This window comes from Thunnus maccoyii, chromosome 24 (assembly GCF_910596095.1).
Source record: "Thunnus maccoyii chromosome 24, fThuMac1.1, whole genome shotgun sequence".
Lineage (NCBI taxonomy): Eukaryota > Metazoa > Chordata > Actinopteri > Scombriformes > Scombridae > Thunnus > Thunnus maccoyii.
The window spans coordinates 7001931-7021428 of NC_056556.1; the positions used below are offsets into that span (position 1 = coordinate 7001931).

The window sequence follows — 19498 nt, forward strand, 5'->3', positions numbered from 1 at the left end:
TTAAAAGGGAAAGCGTTTTTTTTTTTTGTTTTTTTTTTACTCTGCACAGATGAGTCATAGTGGAATTTGCTACAACACAACAGAGAATGCAGCACCGCTTATAAAATTGAAGTACACAGATTTTTTTTTCAATAAGAAAAACATGACTCAGCTCACTGAGCAGCACAACAGCCACTGATTAAGAAAGCCACAGAGCCAGAAAACTGCATTGTTTTCTTCTGTTTTTCGCATTTTGAGGTTACCTTGGGATAAATTGTGTGGTAAAGTGCAGCTCTTACTTTATAGTCGTGTTGTAGCTGGCATCAATTTGGGTTTTACATCTCTCTGTTTGGGTTCTGATTTGGTTACATTGCAGTTTACAGTCATAAACATAAGTGATTTTGCAAAATAATAAGAGAAACATTTTGTGTTTGAGAGGCATTTGGTGAAATTACACATACTTTTAAATGTTTTATTCTCACACTATCAAGACTTTCTTTCCATTTATGACCCTGAGCAGATAAATTGAAATGAGGAAATTACCAAATAAAGATGGACAGTTTTTAAAGGCTCTGAACACCCACACAGGTGCTGTCAACATTTGCAGATAATAAGACCGTTACTCAGGCTGAAGTTGAGTGGAACTGTGCTGGGATCTAATTGTGAAAAATAAGTGAAAAGACCTGGGTGAGTGTATCATGGGCGCGTAGGAGTAAGTCAAACATGAAGGAATTTATTATCTTTCTGGGCTTCAGTCTGATGCCATATTTGGGCAGGATTAATATTACAAGGGGAGTTGGGTAATAAAATACTTCTCTTCCTCTGTTGTAATAAAAGTCGACAGATTTTCACCACTGGCACATTACAAGAGCTGATTCTGTAATATACAGAAAACTATGTGACCCTCATCACCTTCAGGGTTTGTGTTACTGTAAATTAGTATGATTTATTGTTAATTATCTAATTTTTGCAAACTACTACTAATGACTATGCTTTTACAATAAATAGACAGAATCAGCTGGAATATGACGTTGATGAGCTTTTGAGGTTTCATAAAGTTTATCTTTCCTTCATTGAACTGACTGGTGGTAACAATGAATCAGGTCAGCTGATTAGGTAATTGATACATACTGACAGTGGGTAATTGTTGCTGTAATTATTATTGGAGGTTGTGCAGATGTGATTAAAATCGCTGAACAGTGCAGGTAATATCGAAATCATCCAAAACCCCCCTCAAGAAACTGATATGCTGCTAGATAATAACATCTTGATCCCCCATAATAGTAGACCAATGAGATGCTTCAGGACATTTTGGATGCACAAACTTCAATAATTGCTCATTATGAACAAATCACACCTACCTGTTTGTTTGTATATCGGATAGATAGAGTCCAGCCAAGTGATTTGCGTATTTGGATTATCCTTCAGACTAATGCACTCATCAGCGCGCTGTCATAAAGTTAATGATCTAATCACAGCTTAGACATCTAATATGTAAATAGCCCAAGGTGTGAGTCATCAGACAGCTTATTGAATAGGTTGCTGGGCAACTGGTCAAGAAGATGGGAGGATGCAAAGCAAGACCTAAATGTAATTATCTTTTTTAAATATTTGTTTATTAACGTTTAAAGGTGCATGCTTTTATTTTTATATTGTTATGATGTAGGATACAAAACATGGTTAAAGTTCCAAAACTTGAGGTGAATGTATGTAAAATGCTCCCTGCAAGTCAAAATCCAGGGCTTCTGCCTTCTCTGAACTAACTCTATTTCCTCCTCGTGATGTCAGATTGTTCATGCATGCCAACAAAAAACTAATCCAGGTATATTGAAGAGAGAGCAGATGCATACGGTGACAGCCAGACTATGAGATACACACCAAAAATACTGCTCTGATCCACACATACTCACACACTCACACACAGCTCTCCATTAAACTCTGGAACTTTGTGATGCCACAGTCAGTAATACGGCTGTCATGTGGGTTTATTACTTTAGAGTGAAGTGTCAACTAGCTGCTAACCTTCCTGTAATCACTGACATCTGGATTGTACAGCTTAAAGCTGCACAAGACAGTGGCAGCAACAACTCACATCTGTTTCAATTCTGAAACTTTGAAGGACATTGTATCACACTTCCTCATATTTAAATGTATAAGCGTCTGGAGGACGGAGGTGGCGAGGACACCGAGCCATCCTCGCTGACTCAGGCTTTCTCTGGGCAATGCGCTCACTCACAGCTATTAAAGTGGCAGCTTTGAATTTTTCGACTTGAGTTTCAATTCATCGCTTCCTGTGTGTTGACAGGATTTGCCAGCGACTGTACCCAACTTCAACATGCCATTTGGAATATGGAGTAAATCTGCAGCATCTCAGTTACAGGCATACTTTGGGATTTAGGCTGATAGGTGCAATTTACCCTCGACACTTAAATGAAATGAAGTGCAGCAGACTACAGTGCAGCCCCCCTCGCCCCCCCCCCAACAGCAGGACGTGGTCCAAAACCACGAGGCAATGTCACGCCTTCTCCCCGCTTCTACTGTGCACGAGGATAGGATGACCTCTAATTTTAGCGCTGCGTTGGTCGGCCACTTGAGAGTTTGGATTACAGGCAAAAAAGGGGGAAGAACTACAGTAACAGTCATTAGTTGGGGAGATTTTCAGGAATACCATAATATTCCTGCTTAATTTGCCACTTAATGTTTTCAGAGAGTTATTTTTTTTTACTCCAGACTCTGAAAGTGTCTGTTGAGCCACTCACTGCTTATCTGAAAAAGACAGATTTCCTCCATGAATTCATGTTATTGATGTTGTTTCAACTGCATGTTGCTGCTTTCTCTTATGCTACTTGAGTGTGCTATGTCTATAGGACTTGCATTATGAAAAGATGATTATTAGTAGATGTGAGCTGCTCTTTAATAATATTTTGTTATATACCTGAAGAGTGACATTAATATTGTAACAAAGAATTTAAAGCTGCCTTTCTAGAGTCTTTCAGCTAATTGCTTTGATTTTATGGCCCAAAACTTATCTGTTTTGGTTCACTCTCACTGTTCTCTTTCTTAATGTTGCTTCCAAAACACAGCAGGAAGTGGTAAACATACTGCTCGGTACCAGAACACACACACACAGACAAAGTTAGCGACTAGCTGCCGAACATAACTGAGCATTTAGCAGCTAAAGAGCCAGATATTCCCCTCAGGAGTCAGTGGATAACAAAGCAATATTAGATGCTAATGTTGCTCAGTATCTGCTGGGTGTAAATAAGCAGGTTCGTCATCAGAAGTTGTTTCACTGCCCCCCAAGTGGCCAAAAAATCAGTTATTGCAGGTGTAATGTTTGTTCTAATCAATGTGGATACAATATAAAGGCAACTGTGACAGTTATCAGATTATATTCTTGAGTTTGTGACTTAAACACTTTAATGAATACATTCATCATTCATTCCTGGAAAGCAACCTTCTCAACACAGTTGATCTTTCAGTCACAGGCAGTACAGTATGTGTGTTTGTGTGTTGTGTGTGTGTGTGTGTGTGTGTGTGTGTGTGTGTGTGTGTGTGTGTGTGTGTGTGTGTGTGTGTGTGTGCGCGCTCTGTGGGCAAATTGACAGCATGTGGACCAGCTGATGGATGCTGTGACCCTGTAATCCTCTACTGTCAATCCTGTCGCTACACAGATGGATGGACAGGCTGAGAATGCACCGGTGAATGAATGAGTGCACGCTCACTTTTCTTTGTTGTTGTTGTTGTTGTTGTTGTTGTTGTTGTTGTTGTTATTGTTGTTGTTGTCCTTCTATTTCTTTGTGTCTTATTCATTTTTTTTCTTTCCCCTCTGTGTCACGGTTCTTTCACCTGGATGTTATTTTTCTCTACATGTCATTTCTGGACTTTGAATTTACTTTTGCAGCATAAAACTGAAAACTGATCATTAAGTCTGGAGATTGTTCTTGATCACCGCTTTGTTTTTTTTTTTGACAATTATTTAGTAAAAGGCCACAAGTTTAAGCTGAATTGACATTCAAGACACAGACCGTTGACGTGACTTCCACCATCAGTTACTGCAGACAAAGTGACAGCCTGCTCACCAGCTGACGAGTGCTTTGACTCTTTAATCTGCAGTCAGTCCTAAAACACACAAAAGCTTGAGCCCACATTACTTCTAAGCAGTGGGGTCTATCTACCAAGAGACATGAGGGATGTGCACATTTTAATCCTAACCAAACACAACGCCAAGTGATTTCATTATACAGTTACAGACGCTGTTCTCTGGGGAAAGTTGTGCTATTAACTCAATGCTTTCTCTCATTTGTGACACTGAAAAGATCTTTTAAAAACATAACAGAACAATCTAGTGGCTAATCCGCTCAGGCATCATCTTGTTTACTCCCTGTTTAAAGGTGTTTGACTATGTAAGCTCTCTGTGGGCCGCTAATACAATGATCCATTTAACTTGCAGTAAATGAGACCATGACAGATTGGAAGTGAAAAACACACCTGTGTTTTAGAAAATACATTCCCATAAAATAACAAAGAAACAATTACAAAACAAAATGAACAAAACAGGAAACTAGTGTCACTCAGCATGTCTTTAATTATGTGACTTGCAAAACAGTTAATGGTCCTTCAGTAACTGCAATTGCAGCCGTTTTAACCAAAGAACAAAAGAATGAGGCTCTCGTCAAACCTTGCCCAAACAAGCACAGCAGCAGCCAGAAATAGCAGATGAATATAGCTTGTGGACATAAGGAGTGATGAGTGTTGTGATGTTGTTGATTAAGGACTAAAGTGAGCTGCACTGTTCAGTCTAAAAGCTCCACAAGGCCACTCCTTAAAATATAAAATTGCTGCCCTCTGCTGGTTGGTCAGAGCTCGAGTCCTCCCAAAAAAAAGCCCTTGTTAATTCTGAGTAACACCTGTCAATACTGAAGCAAGGTTAAAATCATAAACTGAAATTAAGATGAACATTAGATGAACAAAAAAAAAAAAGGAAAAAAGGGTTACTGCATGAGAATAAATATAATTTTAAATATCTGTTAAATGTTTTGAACCTTTTTGTTTCAGGGTTAACAAAAGAAATTGAAGCTTTATGCCACATTCATTTTTGCAGATAGAAAACATAAATATAGTGTAAAATATAAAAAGAAATATTACAAAATACCTGCTCTGAAACAAAGAAAAATTGAAATGAAATATTCTATAATACTTACAAAACTTAATCAGAAAATTAGTCTCATAAACCACATTGTAAACAAACTAAATTTAAACTAAATTAAATTAAAAATTCTCTTTATGATTTAAAAGAGACTGAATGACTTTTTTTCAACAACCTACACTGTGCTGTAATTCTCCAATTATTCAGCCCCGAACTACTTAGTATCAACATCAGATTAATCTGCTCAATATTCCTGCAGAACAGCAGCTGGATGATCCAGGATGTGCTACTTAAAGGTGCAGTGTGTATAATTTAGTGGCATCTAGTCGAAATAGACTTGGCAGAAATTGAATATAATATTCATAAGTATGTTTTAATTAGTGTCTAATCACCTGAAAATAAGAATATTTGTGTTTTTGTTACCTTAGAATGAGATATTTATATCTATATAGAGAGCAGTTCCTCTTCCTCGGAGCCCGCCATGTTGCACCGCCATGTTTCTACAGTAGCCCAGAACGGACAAACCAAACACTGGTTCTAGAGAGGGACTTTCATGTTTTCATGAGTTTCGCAGCCACCATAGGTTCTCTTACACGCTTGGAAGGGGAAGATGAAGCGAGGGGTATTCAATCGGTTGCAATCTGCAACCTCACCGCCAGATGCCGCTAAATCCTGCACACTGCACCTTTAAGAAGCGTGTTATGAAAGTGTTATTTACAGTGTGGCCTATGAAGTCGTACTTCAGCCACTTGCAGGGAAAAACTCCATATAAGGAAGAGGCCATTCCATCTGGGATTTGATGACAACATTTGTTGAAAAAGTGCAGTTATATAAGTTAGAACATTATTTGGATTTGTACAATGTGACATTCTGATTTTTCTGTTTATGTCTGACGGTGCATGTGTTTATCTGTCTGTACGTGTTTGGGATGAAGCAGAGAGGATCACGGTGGTCAGGATGTTGGAACTTGTAGGTGATTCGTCTTCTTCCCTGGTGGCCTGTGTGGTGACAGGACATTTCAGCTATTCACACCTTCCTACCATCAGATCTGTCTGGAGCTGCTCTGTCATGCTGGGCACACAGGACACTTTAAAGTGGGTGGAGGGGATCCAGAAACAGAGGCTTAGATTTTAAAATTAGGATGGAGATCTGAGATGTTTTTAAAATGTTGCTAATGAAAGACACTTCTGAAAAATCTATCTATAAAGATAGATGGGATGAGAGGATCAGATCTGTTGGAATTTAAATGTGAAACATGAATTAAACCACTTTCTATCACGACTGAAAGCTAGTGCTGTGCTCTAACAAATCAACTTCACAGGGGAACAAACTGAGCAGCTCTGGCAGTGTTAGCACAGAGGTGATGTGAACAGAAAGCACATTTTTTTCCCATGTGTTGCTTCATTTTATCTGTTTAGCTTTTCCTGTAAGCAGTGTAGGAGGAACAATTTATTTTCTGCAGTGGTATTCATGCCTTGTTCCTTATCTGCCAAGTCACACGTTAAAATAAACAATTGAATATTTCCAGAGTAACATAACAGTATGATGTTACATCACCTAAAATATGTAGCATACAGATTGGTGATTATGTATACTGGATATTACTCCAGGGAATACTTAAATGGTAAATGTAAAAGAGGAATCAGGAGGCCCTTTTTATGGTAGAAGCTTCTCTATATCCAAGTATCCAAATTCAATCAAAGCTACAGCAGTTCTTTCTTATATATATATTTTTTATTTAAATGCACTTTTTATGAGGGTGCAGGGTGGTTTGCTCCCAAGTCTCATGTTGGCGCTAACTTGACTTCCAGAACTTGCATATTGTAGCTTTACAATTACAATTTTGATGAAGTACACAAAGTACAGAAAACCTTTCAAATCTGCATTAATGGATTTTTGGACGGCGCTGTAGGTGCATCAGTGCCCGTACTGACAGATTAAGGAACAGTTTCTACCCCAGAACAATCAATCTCCTGAACAAATCTGCCAAAACACGACAGATTTAGGACTATAAGGCTGCTACTGCTGCTAATGTCTTAAACAGAACTGTTTATTGACACATGCGCTACCACTTTAACGCCAAAACTCTACACACATACAAGGATCTATGTTCACTCTCACATCTAGAGACACCTAACATTGTGACTCATGCACACACATGATACACACAATGCCTTACTACCTTTTCCATGCCTCCATATCCTTTTTATCCTTTTTACTTATATTTATATGTAGCTTGGTACAGCAAACTGAATCTCGTTGTACAATGACATTAAAGTTATTCATATTCGTAAACAGCTGCCTATCTACACATCCAACAGAGCAACATTAGCAATCATTTGGAGTCGTGCCTTAATCGAAGTCTAATATAAACTCTTCCGTTGAACTCTGTTTTTGTCAAGGAAAATATCAGGTGCCTGTTTCACCAGATTTGCAACATACAAGTTGTAACTTGCAACATGACATCATTTCTGTTTGCTGTCATTTTTGTAACCAATCAAAAGAAACACCATATTTGTGCTGGAAACGAAGCATGACATGCATGTGAGAGGACTGTGGGACACCAGTTTATCTGCCAATGGCGAGTGACAATCACTTGTGAAACCAGACGCTGGCACCATTTGCGATCTGTGTATAAACAGTCCTCACAAATCACCGTTGATACTAAATGCACCTCTATGTTCACTGGCTAGTCGCTATATTTGTCTGTCCGCTGTTTGGTGCACGTCAGGTAGCGTACAGTTTATTATAGCTTTTCTCTCTAACTGTTGCTGCTGGAAACTAAGTGGATGTAAGAGTGAACCACAACAGTAAAGCTGTGGGCTATAGAACCAAAACAATGAGCTGAAAGATGCTAAAACGCTCACTGAGGTTAGAAATGAGGGCAACTGCAGTAAGGTGAGAATTATCAGCTACTTTTACTTTATACATACATCATTTTTGCTATTTTTAATATCAAAATACAAACAAATGCAGCTTTAAAGTATCCCGTCCAGCCTCGCCATCTGAAATACACCATCCTGCCTGCCTGAACTGGGTGACCCTTCACTTTTGGTTTGTTCAGTGTGACACCCAGCGGGGTGATATTACTACCACCCGGCACCCCCTGGCCAACTCAAACCCCATCAGCCCTCGGGCTTCTCTTTCTCATAATCACCTGCTCCAAAACAGACAAGGTTACAGTCTGATGACACTGAGCACGGAGCACCCCCCAAGAGATGAAAGACGATACAGGATATTAAATATACTGGGCGTGTTTAGAACATGTATTGAGGCTGACATTGGGTACGCGGGGGGCTAAACATAGAAGGTACAGTCGTGTTTTGTGAGGGTAAAGAGCAACACCAAGAGAATGAGGTCCACTTCATGTGCGTCATGTTCTGCTGCATTGATGTTTGAATCAAAACAGCATGACTGGGACCATTAAAAAGTAATTTGGTCTCAGTTCTGGTTGAAAGGTCGCTGAACTTCTGTTACTGGAGTCTGTTTTTGTTTTCACCAGCTTGACCTTGTTAAAAGCGAAGTCCTTGTATGACAAAAAATAACAAAAAAAAAAAAAAATCCCCAATATATATAGTGTAGATTGACACAATTAAATATATTACACAGGCCTTTGTGCACATGCTCGCGCTGTTACATGCAACATTTGGAGCCAACCATGAGATCATGAGAAAGACATTCTCATGGCAACACTGTTGCTAAAAGCAGACAAACAACCAGACAGCATATGTGTGTGTGTAGCGTTTACACATTTAGTGCAGCAAGAAGGACTAAGTGCATGTAAGCTTGGCCAGATTTCATGCTTTAACATCAAACTTGGCCCTCCTCCCAGACTGAAAACGCCTTCACATGTAAACCTGGCAGAGGAAGCCTGAGTCTCCAACCATTCTCTGTCTTAACTTCTATTTTCCCAGAGGACAAATCACCTCCATTGTCCTTACATTCAACAAACTTTATGTGATTCTACCTGTATGGGCTAAGAGATTGTTAACAGATTCATTGGTTTGTTTTGGCTCAGAGCGCGTCTCACAGTGTGTTTGTAAAGGGGCTAATTTCTCTCAGGTCAAGTCCATTTTATTTATATTAAACAGAGACAAAAGACGAAACCTTTACAATAAAAAAAAGGGATAAAACTCAGGAGGAAGCAATAGAGGAGGGATGCCAAAAGGTGTCAAAGTATACAAAGTAGACAAAAGTAGCTGCAGCAGATTTACAACATGGAGAAGAAAGTGCATAACATATAATATTAACTGTAATAAGTGAAAGAGAATTTAGTTGGAGACCTTTAATGACATTTGAAGATTCAAACTTCAATGGCAACATGGCGCCCCCTGGTGTAAAAGAGATCCTCCTCTTCTGCTCATTGCGTAGCATAAAAGGCAATGTAAAGGACTCATGGAAAGAGATTCAATAATAGATTTACATCATGATGTGCACAGCAAAGTCTCATTGGACAACCACTTGCATGAGGTGGTAAATTTAGTTATGAGATTTAGGCTATTATCATTGCTTCATTTCCAGCTGGAAGACTGTCCCGTACGAGGTGATAAGTTTGTTCATATAATCAGATTTTGAAACGCACAGTGTTACTGAATGTGATCTCTGTTTCTGAGCCGTGCTCGCGAGTGAAATGTGCTGACACTGTTTCACTTTCTGGCCAGTCCAAAGATTTCCTGGGATTGCATCATCTTGAAGAGAAGATGTAGAAAATGTGCAGCAGTGTTCTTTTTCACCAGGGCAGGCGTTTTTAACAGCTATAAGCCCCTTGCACCAGCGAGTCACTGTCATATCCTAAAGCTTTAAATAACAACGTGCCTCCATCTGAGCCGAAACATCTCTATTAGTCTGCTTGATCGTCCGTCCTCGGCTGTTTTGGAGGAATTACGGCCCTGTGCGCCCTGAGCTGTGGGCGACTTCAGTGCTGAGGAATTCCCAAACCGCTTCTCTTGTTGATTTGCAGTCCAGCAGCATTAATGCTTGCAGGAAACATTCTGGACAGTTTTATGGCACCTCATGCAACCTTGAGGCCTGAACGCTGATCCCGATCGCTACCTGTTGCTGCGGCAACCGGTGCACTGTTTGTAAACATTTCACTCGCTTTTTTTTTTTTTAGCTGGGTGATGGAAACCCCTCCGGCACAGTGTGCTGCTCTCTGACAGACACCCAGTCATTCTTTGGGTGCTGTTAGCACTGTTGATGCATTTAACACTGGTTAATAACACTTTAAGTGGAGCAATACAAGAAACACTAGAACTATATTTATATTTTACAATGGAAAAACTGTTCTCAAGAGACCCCACACCTTTTTTTCCAAAGTATTCGCTTAAAACTGTCCCAGCGCTCTCCTGAACCACAGATTTATTACCAATTAATGGTATTAATATTCACATCCAGCATACAGCCTGTATATCATACACTGTCTGTATATCATTAAGACGTCTGGGCATAGTTATATATACAGAATATGTTTTATAATCAAAACAGAAGACTCCTGCACAATAAAAAATAGAACAGAAGTATTATAAGGACTATCTTTTATGTTCTTATCAAGCTTATTTCAAGATGTTTTCACTCTGCCCTGCCAAATAAATTTGAACCTCCCATTGAGTGAAATGGAAAAGTGGTGATTTTGGATCTCAGGGCTTTCTGACCTCCTCTGGCTTTGAATCTGTAAGTTTGTAGTCTAATCATCACTGACAGTAAAGTTCTCCTGCCTTTATTCTCAGTGCATGCCCTCGCATACATGTGTACGCATAATTATGAACGCAAATAAGATGCTATGACATTATTGAGCAGGAATGTGTAACGAATAAGAGATGAATAATTGATTTCATGAATAACTAATGTAATATACAGGCATGTGTGGTGAGGGAACATTTTAGAGCAAAAAAAACTGGACAGATAGAAGACAAACAGCACACTGGCTGGATCTAAACTCCTCACTGCCAGTGGAACGTTAGGAGTGAAATATTTCCCCAAAACACCAACAACAGGTATTTGATTACACAGGCCAACATATGGATGCAACCTCATATACATCACACCTGACCTGTACTTTTTACAGTGTGAAAAATGAGCAACATCTGATCTGATTTTACATGGCTCAGACCTCACCACAGTCTCTGTAGCCTCTGATAGTTTCAATTCAAGTCAATTCAACCTTTTCCATACCTTCCTCTCAATGAAAACCAGTTCCCACTGCATGATACATTTTTCATGGGTCACAAACTGATTTTGTGGGCTATTGAGAGATAAAGACTGGCTTCATATTTACTGTGCAAACACGAGAGGGGTATCGATCTTCTCATCTAACTCTCAGCAAAGTGTATGACATATTCCTTCGTTTTAGGCACAACATGCCAAAAAACATGGAAAATCCTGAAACCAGAATTGCTTTATTTGAGCCTCACGCTGGGAAAAACAACATTCAAACTGATATATTTCACTCACTTCAAGCTACTAAACTGTTTCTGCTGTAAACCCATTATGTCAAAAATGTGAACTTTTCAAGAACCAAGAGAAAAAAAGCTTGTTTTTAGCAAAACTGAGGGTGATTCTATCTACAGGGATTATGCAAAGGTTGAAAAATGTTACAGAATCTAAAGCCACCTGAAAGCATTTAATACTGGTATGTGGATTCAAACACCAAAGTCCCAACTTAAACTTCGTGTAAGTGGTGATTTAGTGAACACTTTTGTGTACAGTAAGCTGCAGACTAGCAGCAGATCATCTGTCTCTCGCCAAAGGTTAGACTGTTGCTTCTCCATCTTTCCCTCCCCTGTCTTCCCTTTCTCCGCTCTCTTTTGATCTGCATTCTCTTCCCCTCAATCATATTGACAGCACCATGATGTCAGGCTGCAGGAATTCACTCTGTAATTTGTGTGTGTGTGTGTGTGCCTGTGTGAGCGGTGGGTGTGTACACGCGTGCATATGTTATGTGCATGTGTGTGCGTTTTCTGCTCACATGCCAACTGTCCCACACATGTCACTGTGAGGGTGTGTGTGTGTGTTTTCATGAATTCTGTGTGTTCTTAGGAGAAAAAAGTGTGAAGAGGTGTTTTTTTTTGTTTTTTTTTGTAGCACACCTGCTTCCTCACCTTTCACCCTTTTGACTTTTAACGGCCCTCCCTCTCCTTCACTTCCAGCTCACATGAAAAGTGAAGTCATCGCTAAAAAAAAAAAAAAAAAGAAGTTTTTAGCTTTCTGAGACAGTGAGTGCTCATTGTATAGCACACTGAGAGTGTACTTTAAAGTATATTAACAAAGTTTGGATAACATCTAAGAAAAGCCTTTTATGTGTGTGTGTGGCAGGGGTGTGGTGCAGATTGACCCAACAGTCACAGAAAAGATCCAAAATCATAAAGCCCCAAAATAATAAGCTTAATGGCTTTTTGAAGTGTTCAGATGTGTGATTAAATAGCTTGACCATTATAGCCGGACTATATGAGGGTTTATGACTTAGTGTATTGCTGGCTGGCTGGTTGCTTGGTGAGTTCATTGCGTAAAAACTCTTTGAATGAATGCGCCATTTGACCTGGTAGCTAGTTTTGAGAAACCTTGGTGGTCCTGGCTAGACAAGTCCAAACTGCCAACTGTTTCCAGTAACAGCTTTACTTTTGGCTCCGGACACTGTCCTCGCTGCTTAATGAGGGTGCAAGGTAATGGAAGGGCCTCAGGAAAGGACGAGGAAAAAAAAAAAAAAAGGAAAGAGGACTTATGAATGAATAAGCAAACTGTCTTTATGAATATTCGTCCACTTTTAGCCATGCTAGCGACATAGCTCTAGGATGGCAATATTGGTCTGTCGATCAGTCCGCCACTTTGGTCTGAACTGAAATATCTCAACTATTAATGGATGGATTGCCATGAAATTTGATACAGATATCCATGCTGCCTAGAGGATGAATCCTAACTGCTTTGGTGATACCCTGACTTTACACTAGCAACATCAGCAGGTCAGTATTTTCACTTATCCAGTGAATTATCTCAACATCTTCTTGATGGATTGGCAAAAATGATTGTACAGACATTCATGAGTCCCAGACGATGAATCCTAATGACTTTGGTGATCTGTCTTGTAGCGCCACATGAGATTTTTGGGAGTTTAAAAATAAATTTAACAACTATAGAATGGATTGCCATGAAATTTGGTGCGCACATTCATTCAGGCCAAAAATGTTAACTCATCCAATAACGTCTATGATTAAATACCCTAAAAACTAACAGAATTCCCAACAGCCTCAACTGTATTTTGTGTTTAGTGCCAATTCACAAGTGTTAGCGTGCTAACAGGCTTAACTAAGATGGTGAACATGGTAAACCTGCTTAACATCAGCATTTTAGCATTATCATTGTGAGGTGTTGTCAGCATTTATTTCAAAGCACCTGATGTACCTAAGTACCTGGCTTTACCCTTTAAAAAAACAAGTTCTGATTCGCCTCTGTGCAGGTGCTTGGGTGTCTATTCTCCACAGCTACACGTCATACATCCATTTATACATATACACATAGCTGAAATGAAAAGCCAAAAAAACCCCCCTAAAATCTACATACATAAAACAAAAAATACATTAATTAATTCTCCCTTTTGCATATAATCATGTTTGATGCTTGAATTATTCTTTTCAATGAGTTGCCTTTATTGCCAAAACGAAGCTAAGCTGCCAAGTCCCTTGCGTAAGATGTGAGCACCTGTTAATCATAACATCACCTTCTGGCACTAATCCCCGGCTCACAAAATGAAAAATGACTACAGTTTATACAAGCGGCTCTGACAAAAAACGCCTGACACTGGCTGGCTGGGATTAGTAAGAGGACAAAGCGCGGTTAAGTCATCTCTGGACAGTTACACACACGTCCCACACCCGTTCATTCATGCTGTTATTGTCAATGAGTAGTTCAACAGATGGAAATCGTGATGTATTCTTATTGCGCTTGAGTCACAGGTACAAACATGATAAGTGTAGGTTGATGCTTGTGTAATATTGTGACTTCATGAGAACTGTTGACGTGTTTGGATCGAGTTTTCCCGAATTGTTTTTCAAATTAACTCACATGTTCATTCATTTATTAGTCACAGGAGACACACTGATGTCTGATCCAGCAAACACAAAATAGAAGACAGATTCACCATCAGTGAGATAGATCTGATTTAATCTTCTAAAAATGTCTTATAAGACTGATAGGGTTATCCGAGGTCTCATGCAACAGATGGTGGCTAATTAACTTTTGGCAGTTTCGCCTTCACACCTTTACCGAGCTGACAACACTGACAGCACAACACGGTCATGGAGAAAATATGTGCGCACACAGCGTACACAAGCATTTTAAGAGCCAGTGTTTTTGTCTCCTCCTGCGAAGGAAGGCCCAAAGGAAATTTCCAAACAGCATCTTTTACGCTGTGCCTTCCAAAGCCTTTTTTTACACCCTGTGTTTATTTAGCTTTGGCTATACTGCTATAAAACTGACGGCTGGTGATGGGATTTTGAAGATTAACACTTAATGATCGGGGGAAAAAATGGGATTAACTAATATTATCAGTCAACTAAAAGCCAAGTCTGCTTGATCAAAATCTACATTGTCAAATTTAATTGAAGCTTTTGTGCTGATGTCATTCACATCTTGAAAAGAGCAAATCTCTTAGAAATGGAATCATAGTATTTGGATAATGAAATAAAGGTGCTTTCAGCTGTGTACAGTAACTGCAGATGAACAAATTACTTTTCACATCAGTCCATGAACACAAATCAGCACAGTTGGATAGCTTTTTTGGACTTTTTTCTCACCATTCCAGTGTTTCCAACTGTTACCGCTTTCCTCCAAGTTTCCAATAACACTGTTCACAAAAAAATCAGGAACCATCACTCACCAGAGATATAACGCTGATCTCAAAACTCATTTATTTGACTCCCACCACGACAGTAAGGGACTGATTTGGAGATAAGTCAGATCCAATACTAAACTATTTTCCCGTCCCCTCAGTGAACCTTTTTATGAAGTATGTGATATATTTCTGATCCATCTTGGAGATTTTGCAGATACGTGATACTTGCACATGTAGGAATCCCAGCGGGCCGGCGTTACATGTCTGTGAGTCTTGGATTTGTTGCACAATCGCAGCCTCGAATCTGGACACATGTGTGGGTCAGTGCGAGTGTGTCTCTCTGTCTATTTGTTGCATCACGAGTTTGCATCAATGGGCTCTAGTTGTGCTGCAGAGACTAATAGCTGAGTTTAATCAGAGCTGTGTTGTTACATACTGTTCTGATGATGCCACAGGTTGGGTTACAAACTTGCAAACACACACACAAACACACAACAAACGGTACTCTATCCTTTACATATTGTGCAGGAAAGGACTAAATGTGCAGTACCTTAATCTGCACACACACAAACACACACACACACACACTTTGACCAGTTCTGTCTATCGCCTGTAGCCCAGATCTCTGAGTAAGTAGATGTGGAGTCTGTCTTAGACTGCAGGGAATTACCTCAGCTCTGAATCATGTGGCGCCTTGCCTAGAGTGTGCACAATGCAATCACCCAGCCATCTTTCTTACTCATAAACTGTCAGAGGGCCTCACACAGAGGCCGGACACACACTGCAGGAGTCCTGAACACATTGTTTCTAAGCTCCAATTAAGCCGCAGGCAAATTCAGATGGAGTGGTGAGATTTCCAATTTTGTCTCGGTGGCAACCCTGAACTAATGAAAATATTCTCTTTTACCATTTTTCACTTTATTTTTTATTGCTTTATTGGACAGAAAATAAACATAAAAAGTTGTTACAGTGTGCATGTAGCTACAGACCGCCAACTTTAGGTGTTCGCCAAGTGTTTTAGATAAACTTAGATTGGCAGCAAAGTAGTAATAAACTAAATGAAGTGACTATATTACCTGACATTCTTGTACAGTATGTACAAGAGTATTTTGATGGAGGTTTGCTTCTCTTTTCCCCATTAATATAAGGAAATTAATTTTTAAATATTTTAATTATTTAGGTTTAGCTGATATCCAGACCTTTTACTTTAGTAAAAACATAAAAACCAGTGTAAAAATATTCCAACCAGTAAAAAACACAAATGTATTATCAAGAAATAATATGTTTGTGTTATTAATTTATACAGAAGTAAAATAGAAATACTTTTTTTCAATTTTAATGCAGATTATTTCATAAACATACATGTTTTGTATGTAAAATATTGTAACTACTGCCTATAGCTGTCAATAGCTAGCTGAGGGAACAAGTACAATATTTATCTCTGAAATGTAGAAATATTAAATAGCATAAAAGGGAAATACTCATGTAAAGAACCTCAAAATTGTAGTACTTACTTAAGTACTGTATTTCACCACTACAGGATGTATAATTTCAAAATTGGAAAGCTACTGGTAAATCAGAATATAAACTGAAAACACACAAACTATTCTTGTATTTCCACTATTAATTATTGGATTATTAATGTCAAAGTGATTTTACAAATTCTAATATATATTCATCTATTAATAAAACTACTTTTTTAACCCTGAAGCTGTTAATCAGTTCCCTTTTTTTCATCCAAGTAAACATCGTAATTTCTTTCTAACCATTTAAAAAGCTCTCTGAGGCCTGTATAGTTTCACTCCCAGAACATCATTATTTCTCGGCTACAAGAAGTCTCAGACTTTGAAAAACTATATCATTTATTATCAGGCTTGCCCTGTTAAAAATTACATTTCTGTTTTCTGTTACCTGCCAGATACAAATGATTGTTGTGAAATACTGTCTTTAGCTGGAACGGTGTCTATTGAGCTCAGTTAGTTGGAAACTTTGTAATGTGCGCCAAGCAGAATGGATGATGATGTAATGCCTCTAGGCAGATTATTCCCTCTCACATCAAACACTCAGAGATCTGTCTCGGCATGTTTATGTTTCATTTATGGTTTGTCCTTTGGATATATTCTCTTTAACTGAACATAATGCTGAAAAAAGTAATAAATTACTTGGCAATGAAGCTTACAGTTCCTTACAGCATTCATCAATTTATCATAGTTCGATTTATCAAAGTCAGTGAGTCACTGAATGGCCCATTCATAAACCAGATGTGACAAAGTACACTGTATACTCCAAAAAGGCTTTGGTAGGTAGCCATGATGCTTTTTATTCATAGCTCACTAAGTCATCTACACTGAAGTTACCCTTTTTCTAATCGCTCTCCAGTTATAAACACATCAGACCACCTATCATCATCTGTAAAAACAAAGTTGGTACAAAAGACCACTGCGCTCCAAAAATTTCACGTTGTGGGAAATTTAATCAGCCGTGAATGACGGTCGACAGCTTTGGGTAATTTGGTGCGACAGCGCTGAAGGTCCCGGTTCCAAAAAGGTTCTGGCACTGTCAGTGAAAGTGTGGCATAATCGTGCTTCGTGGCCGGCAGTATGACGTGGTGATGATGACTCTATTCCGATGAGTGACTATAATAACATGGCAGGCAATGACAACATGCAACTGGACTTAGGACACAGGTCTAGTTTATGGCCTACTTACAGTATGATGACAGAACAAGTTATATCTGCACAGTTGGACATGTCATAAACAAAAAATATGTCTCGACGTGCACAGTTGCCAGGGATGTACAAGGAAAGGTCCAGACTACATTTCTAAAGATCGAGGTCGTGTGCTTGTATTTCTGTGCTCACTGTGTCGTTTGGTGTATTTTTCTTGTTTCCTGGGATTTACTGATTTCTAAGTTGTATTTAAAGGCAGTTTTGGGACTGTAGGGCATGCTGGGTGAAGTAGAGACGACAAGTCAGGTTGAGTGAGTTGGCATCCATGCCCACTAATGCCTAAATCCTGTAGCCAGAAAATGTAAAAGAAATGATTTAATCAGTCACAAAGTAACTCCTGGAATGCTCTAAAGTCACAGATTGATTATTCAGTTTATGACATCTGAGAGTGTTCTTTCAAGCCATCGTAAATCAAGTTCATGGATTCAAATTTGGCACATTATGTTTCTTGTTTTGCCTCTGTCTCGACTTAATGCAAAGATAAATCATGCAAAAGATACAAATACATACAGGAAACATGGTACAAAAAATGTGAGTGCATATCTACATGCAGGATGTAAAAACACCTTCATCTTTTCCTATTTATCTATCCAGCAGGTAGAGGAACATGCGATCCCGCAGTAACAGTCTGGAGGATATAACTAAGGCCAAGCCGGCTCAGCAGCAGGTGGACACACGGAAGAGAACCGCAGAGCGAGAAGAGCCCTCAGGAAGGGCAGAGCGTCGTAGTCGACACCGGGAGCCGCCGGACGACACTGGCACCATCCAGCGGAACAACAACACGGCCAAGAACAGCACCTGTGGCGGTGGGAACGGTAGCGCCAGCGGTGCTGCAAAGGGCGGCCGGAAGGAGAAGGCCAGGGACCTTTCCCGAGATGACCTCGTCTTCCTGCTGAGCCTGCTGGAGGGAGAACTACAGGTAATCTTAAGTGATGTGAACTGCAGAGATGACTGAGCAAACTCTGAGAACATTTAGCCATTACGGCGCCAGACAGGCCTGCAGTCATGGCACTGACCCCAGTCAGATATACAGTCAGACCAGTAGCTCAGTAACAGTGGTCACTCAAGATGGACTAAAAGCCTGTGTTAATGGACAGCTAACAGCTGAGGCTACTTCCTGTCGTTCCAGCACTGGATCCAGGAATCCCCTGGCACGGCTGTACAACAGGAATAAGGCAACGTCTGCCTCAATGCTGCTGAGGTCAAAGGAGCTTAACACAAAGAAAATAAATCTATTCCATCTCACTGGACTTTAGAAAATATGACATTTTGGCAGATCTGAAAATGCAACTCTAAGCATATCAGCATTATAAGAACAGTTTCATTTTTTATAGGCAATGCTGACCTAGAAAAGAGTCCTGTAAACTCTCCACTTTAAAACTGAGAATTTACAGTTCACTGACTGATAATTTATAAGTATATTCGTGGCCATAAAAGTATTCAGTTCTTTATCTGATATTAAAGGATAGATAATGTGTTGCTGTCCATATATTTACTGCATATTGGACATTTGTTGGATGTAAATCCTACATCACAAACTTCAATCTAACTGAATCAACTTTCTTCCCCCACTGAAGGCCAGAGATGAAGTGATCACAGTGCTGAAGGCAGAGAAAATCGACTTGGCCCTGTTGGAGGCCAAGTATGGTTTTGTCACACCACAGAAGGTCCTGCAGGCTCTGCAGAGAGACGCTATCCAGGGTAAAGATGACATGTTCCAGGAGGACATCTATGAGAGGCCCATGATAGAGGTAACAATAACTCTTAATCATGACTAAAGAAAAAAGAGTTTCTACAAAATCCATGGCTGGTGCTAAT

The 19498-nt window shown here is 39.5% G+C and overlaps 1 protein-coding gene across 4 annotated transcripts in view; it reads left to right on the forward strand.

The window, feature by feature from the left end:
* Window positions 1–19498, forward strand: part of filip1l (filamin A interacting protein 1-like) — a 73109-nt gene that overhangs the window by 8306 nt on the left and 45305 nt on the right. For 2 of the 4 annotated variants that reach the window (XM_042404882.1, XM_042404877.1), the window contains exons 2-3: window positions 18275–18599; window positions 19258–19431. In XM_042404882.1, the coding sequence (XP_042260816.1) occupies window positions 18288–18599; window positions 19258–19431 (486 nt within the window). In that variant the 5' untranslated portion in view covers window positions 18275–18287. Of the gene's footprint in view, window positions 1–13064; window positions 13084–18274; window positions 18600–19257; window positions 19432–19498 lie in introns of those variants that run through there. The other 2 variants (XM_042404879.1, XM_042404880.1) reach the window with 2 other exon arrangements.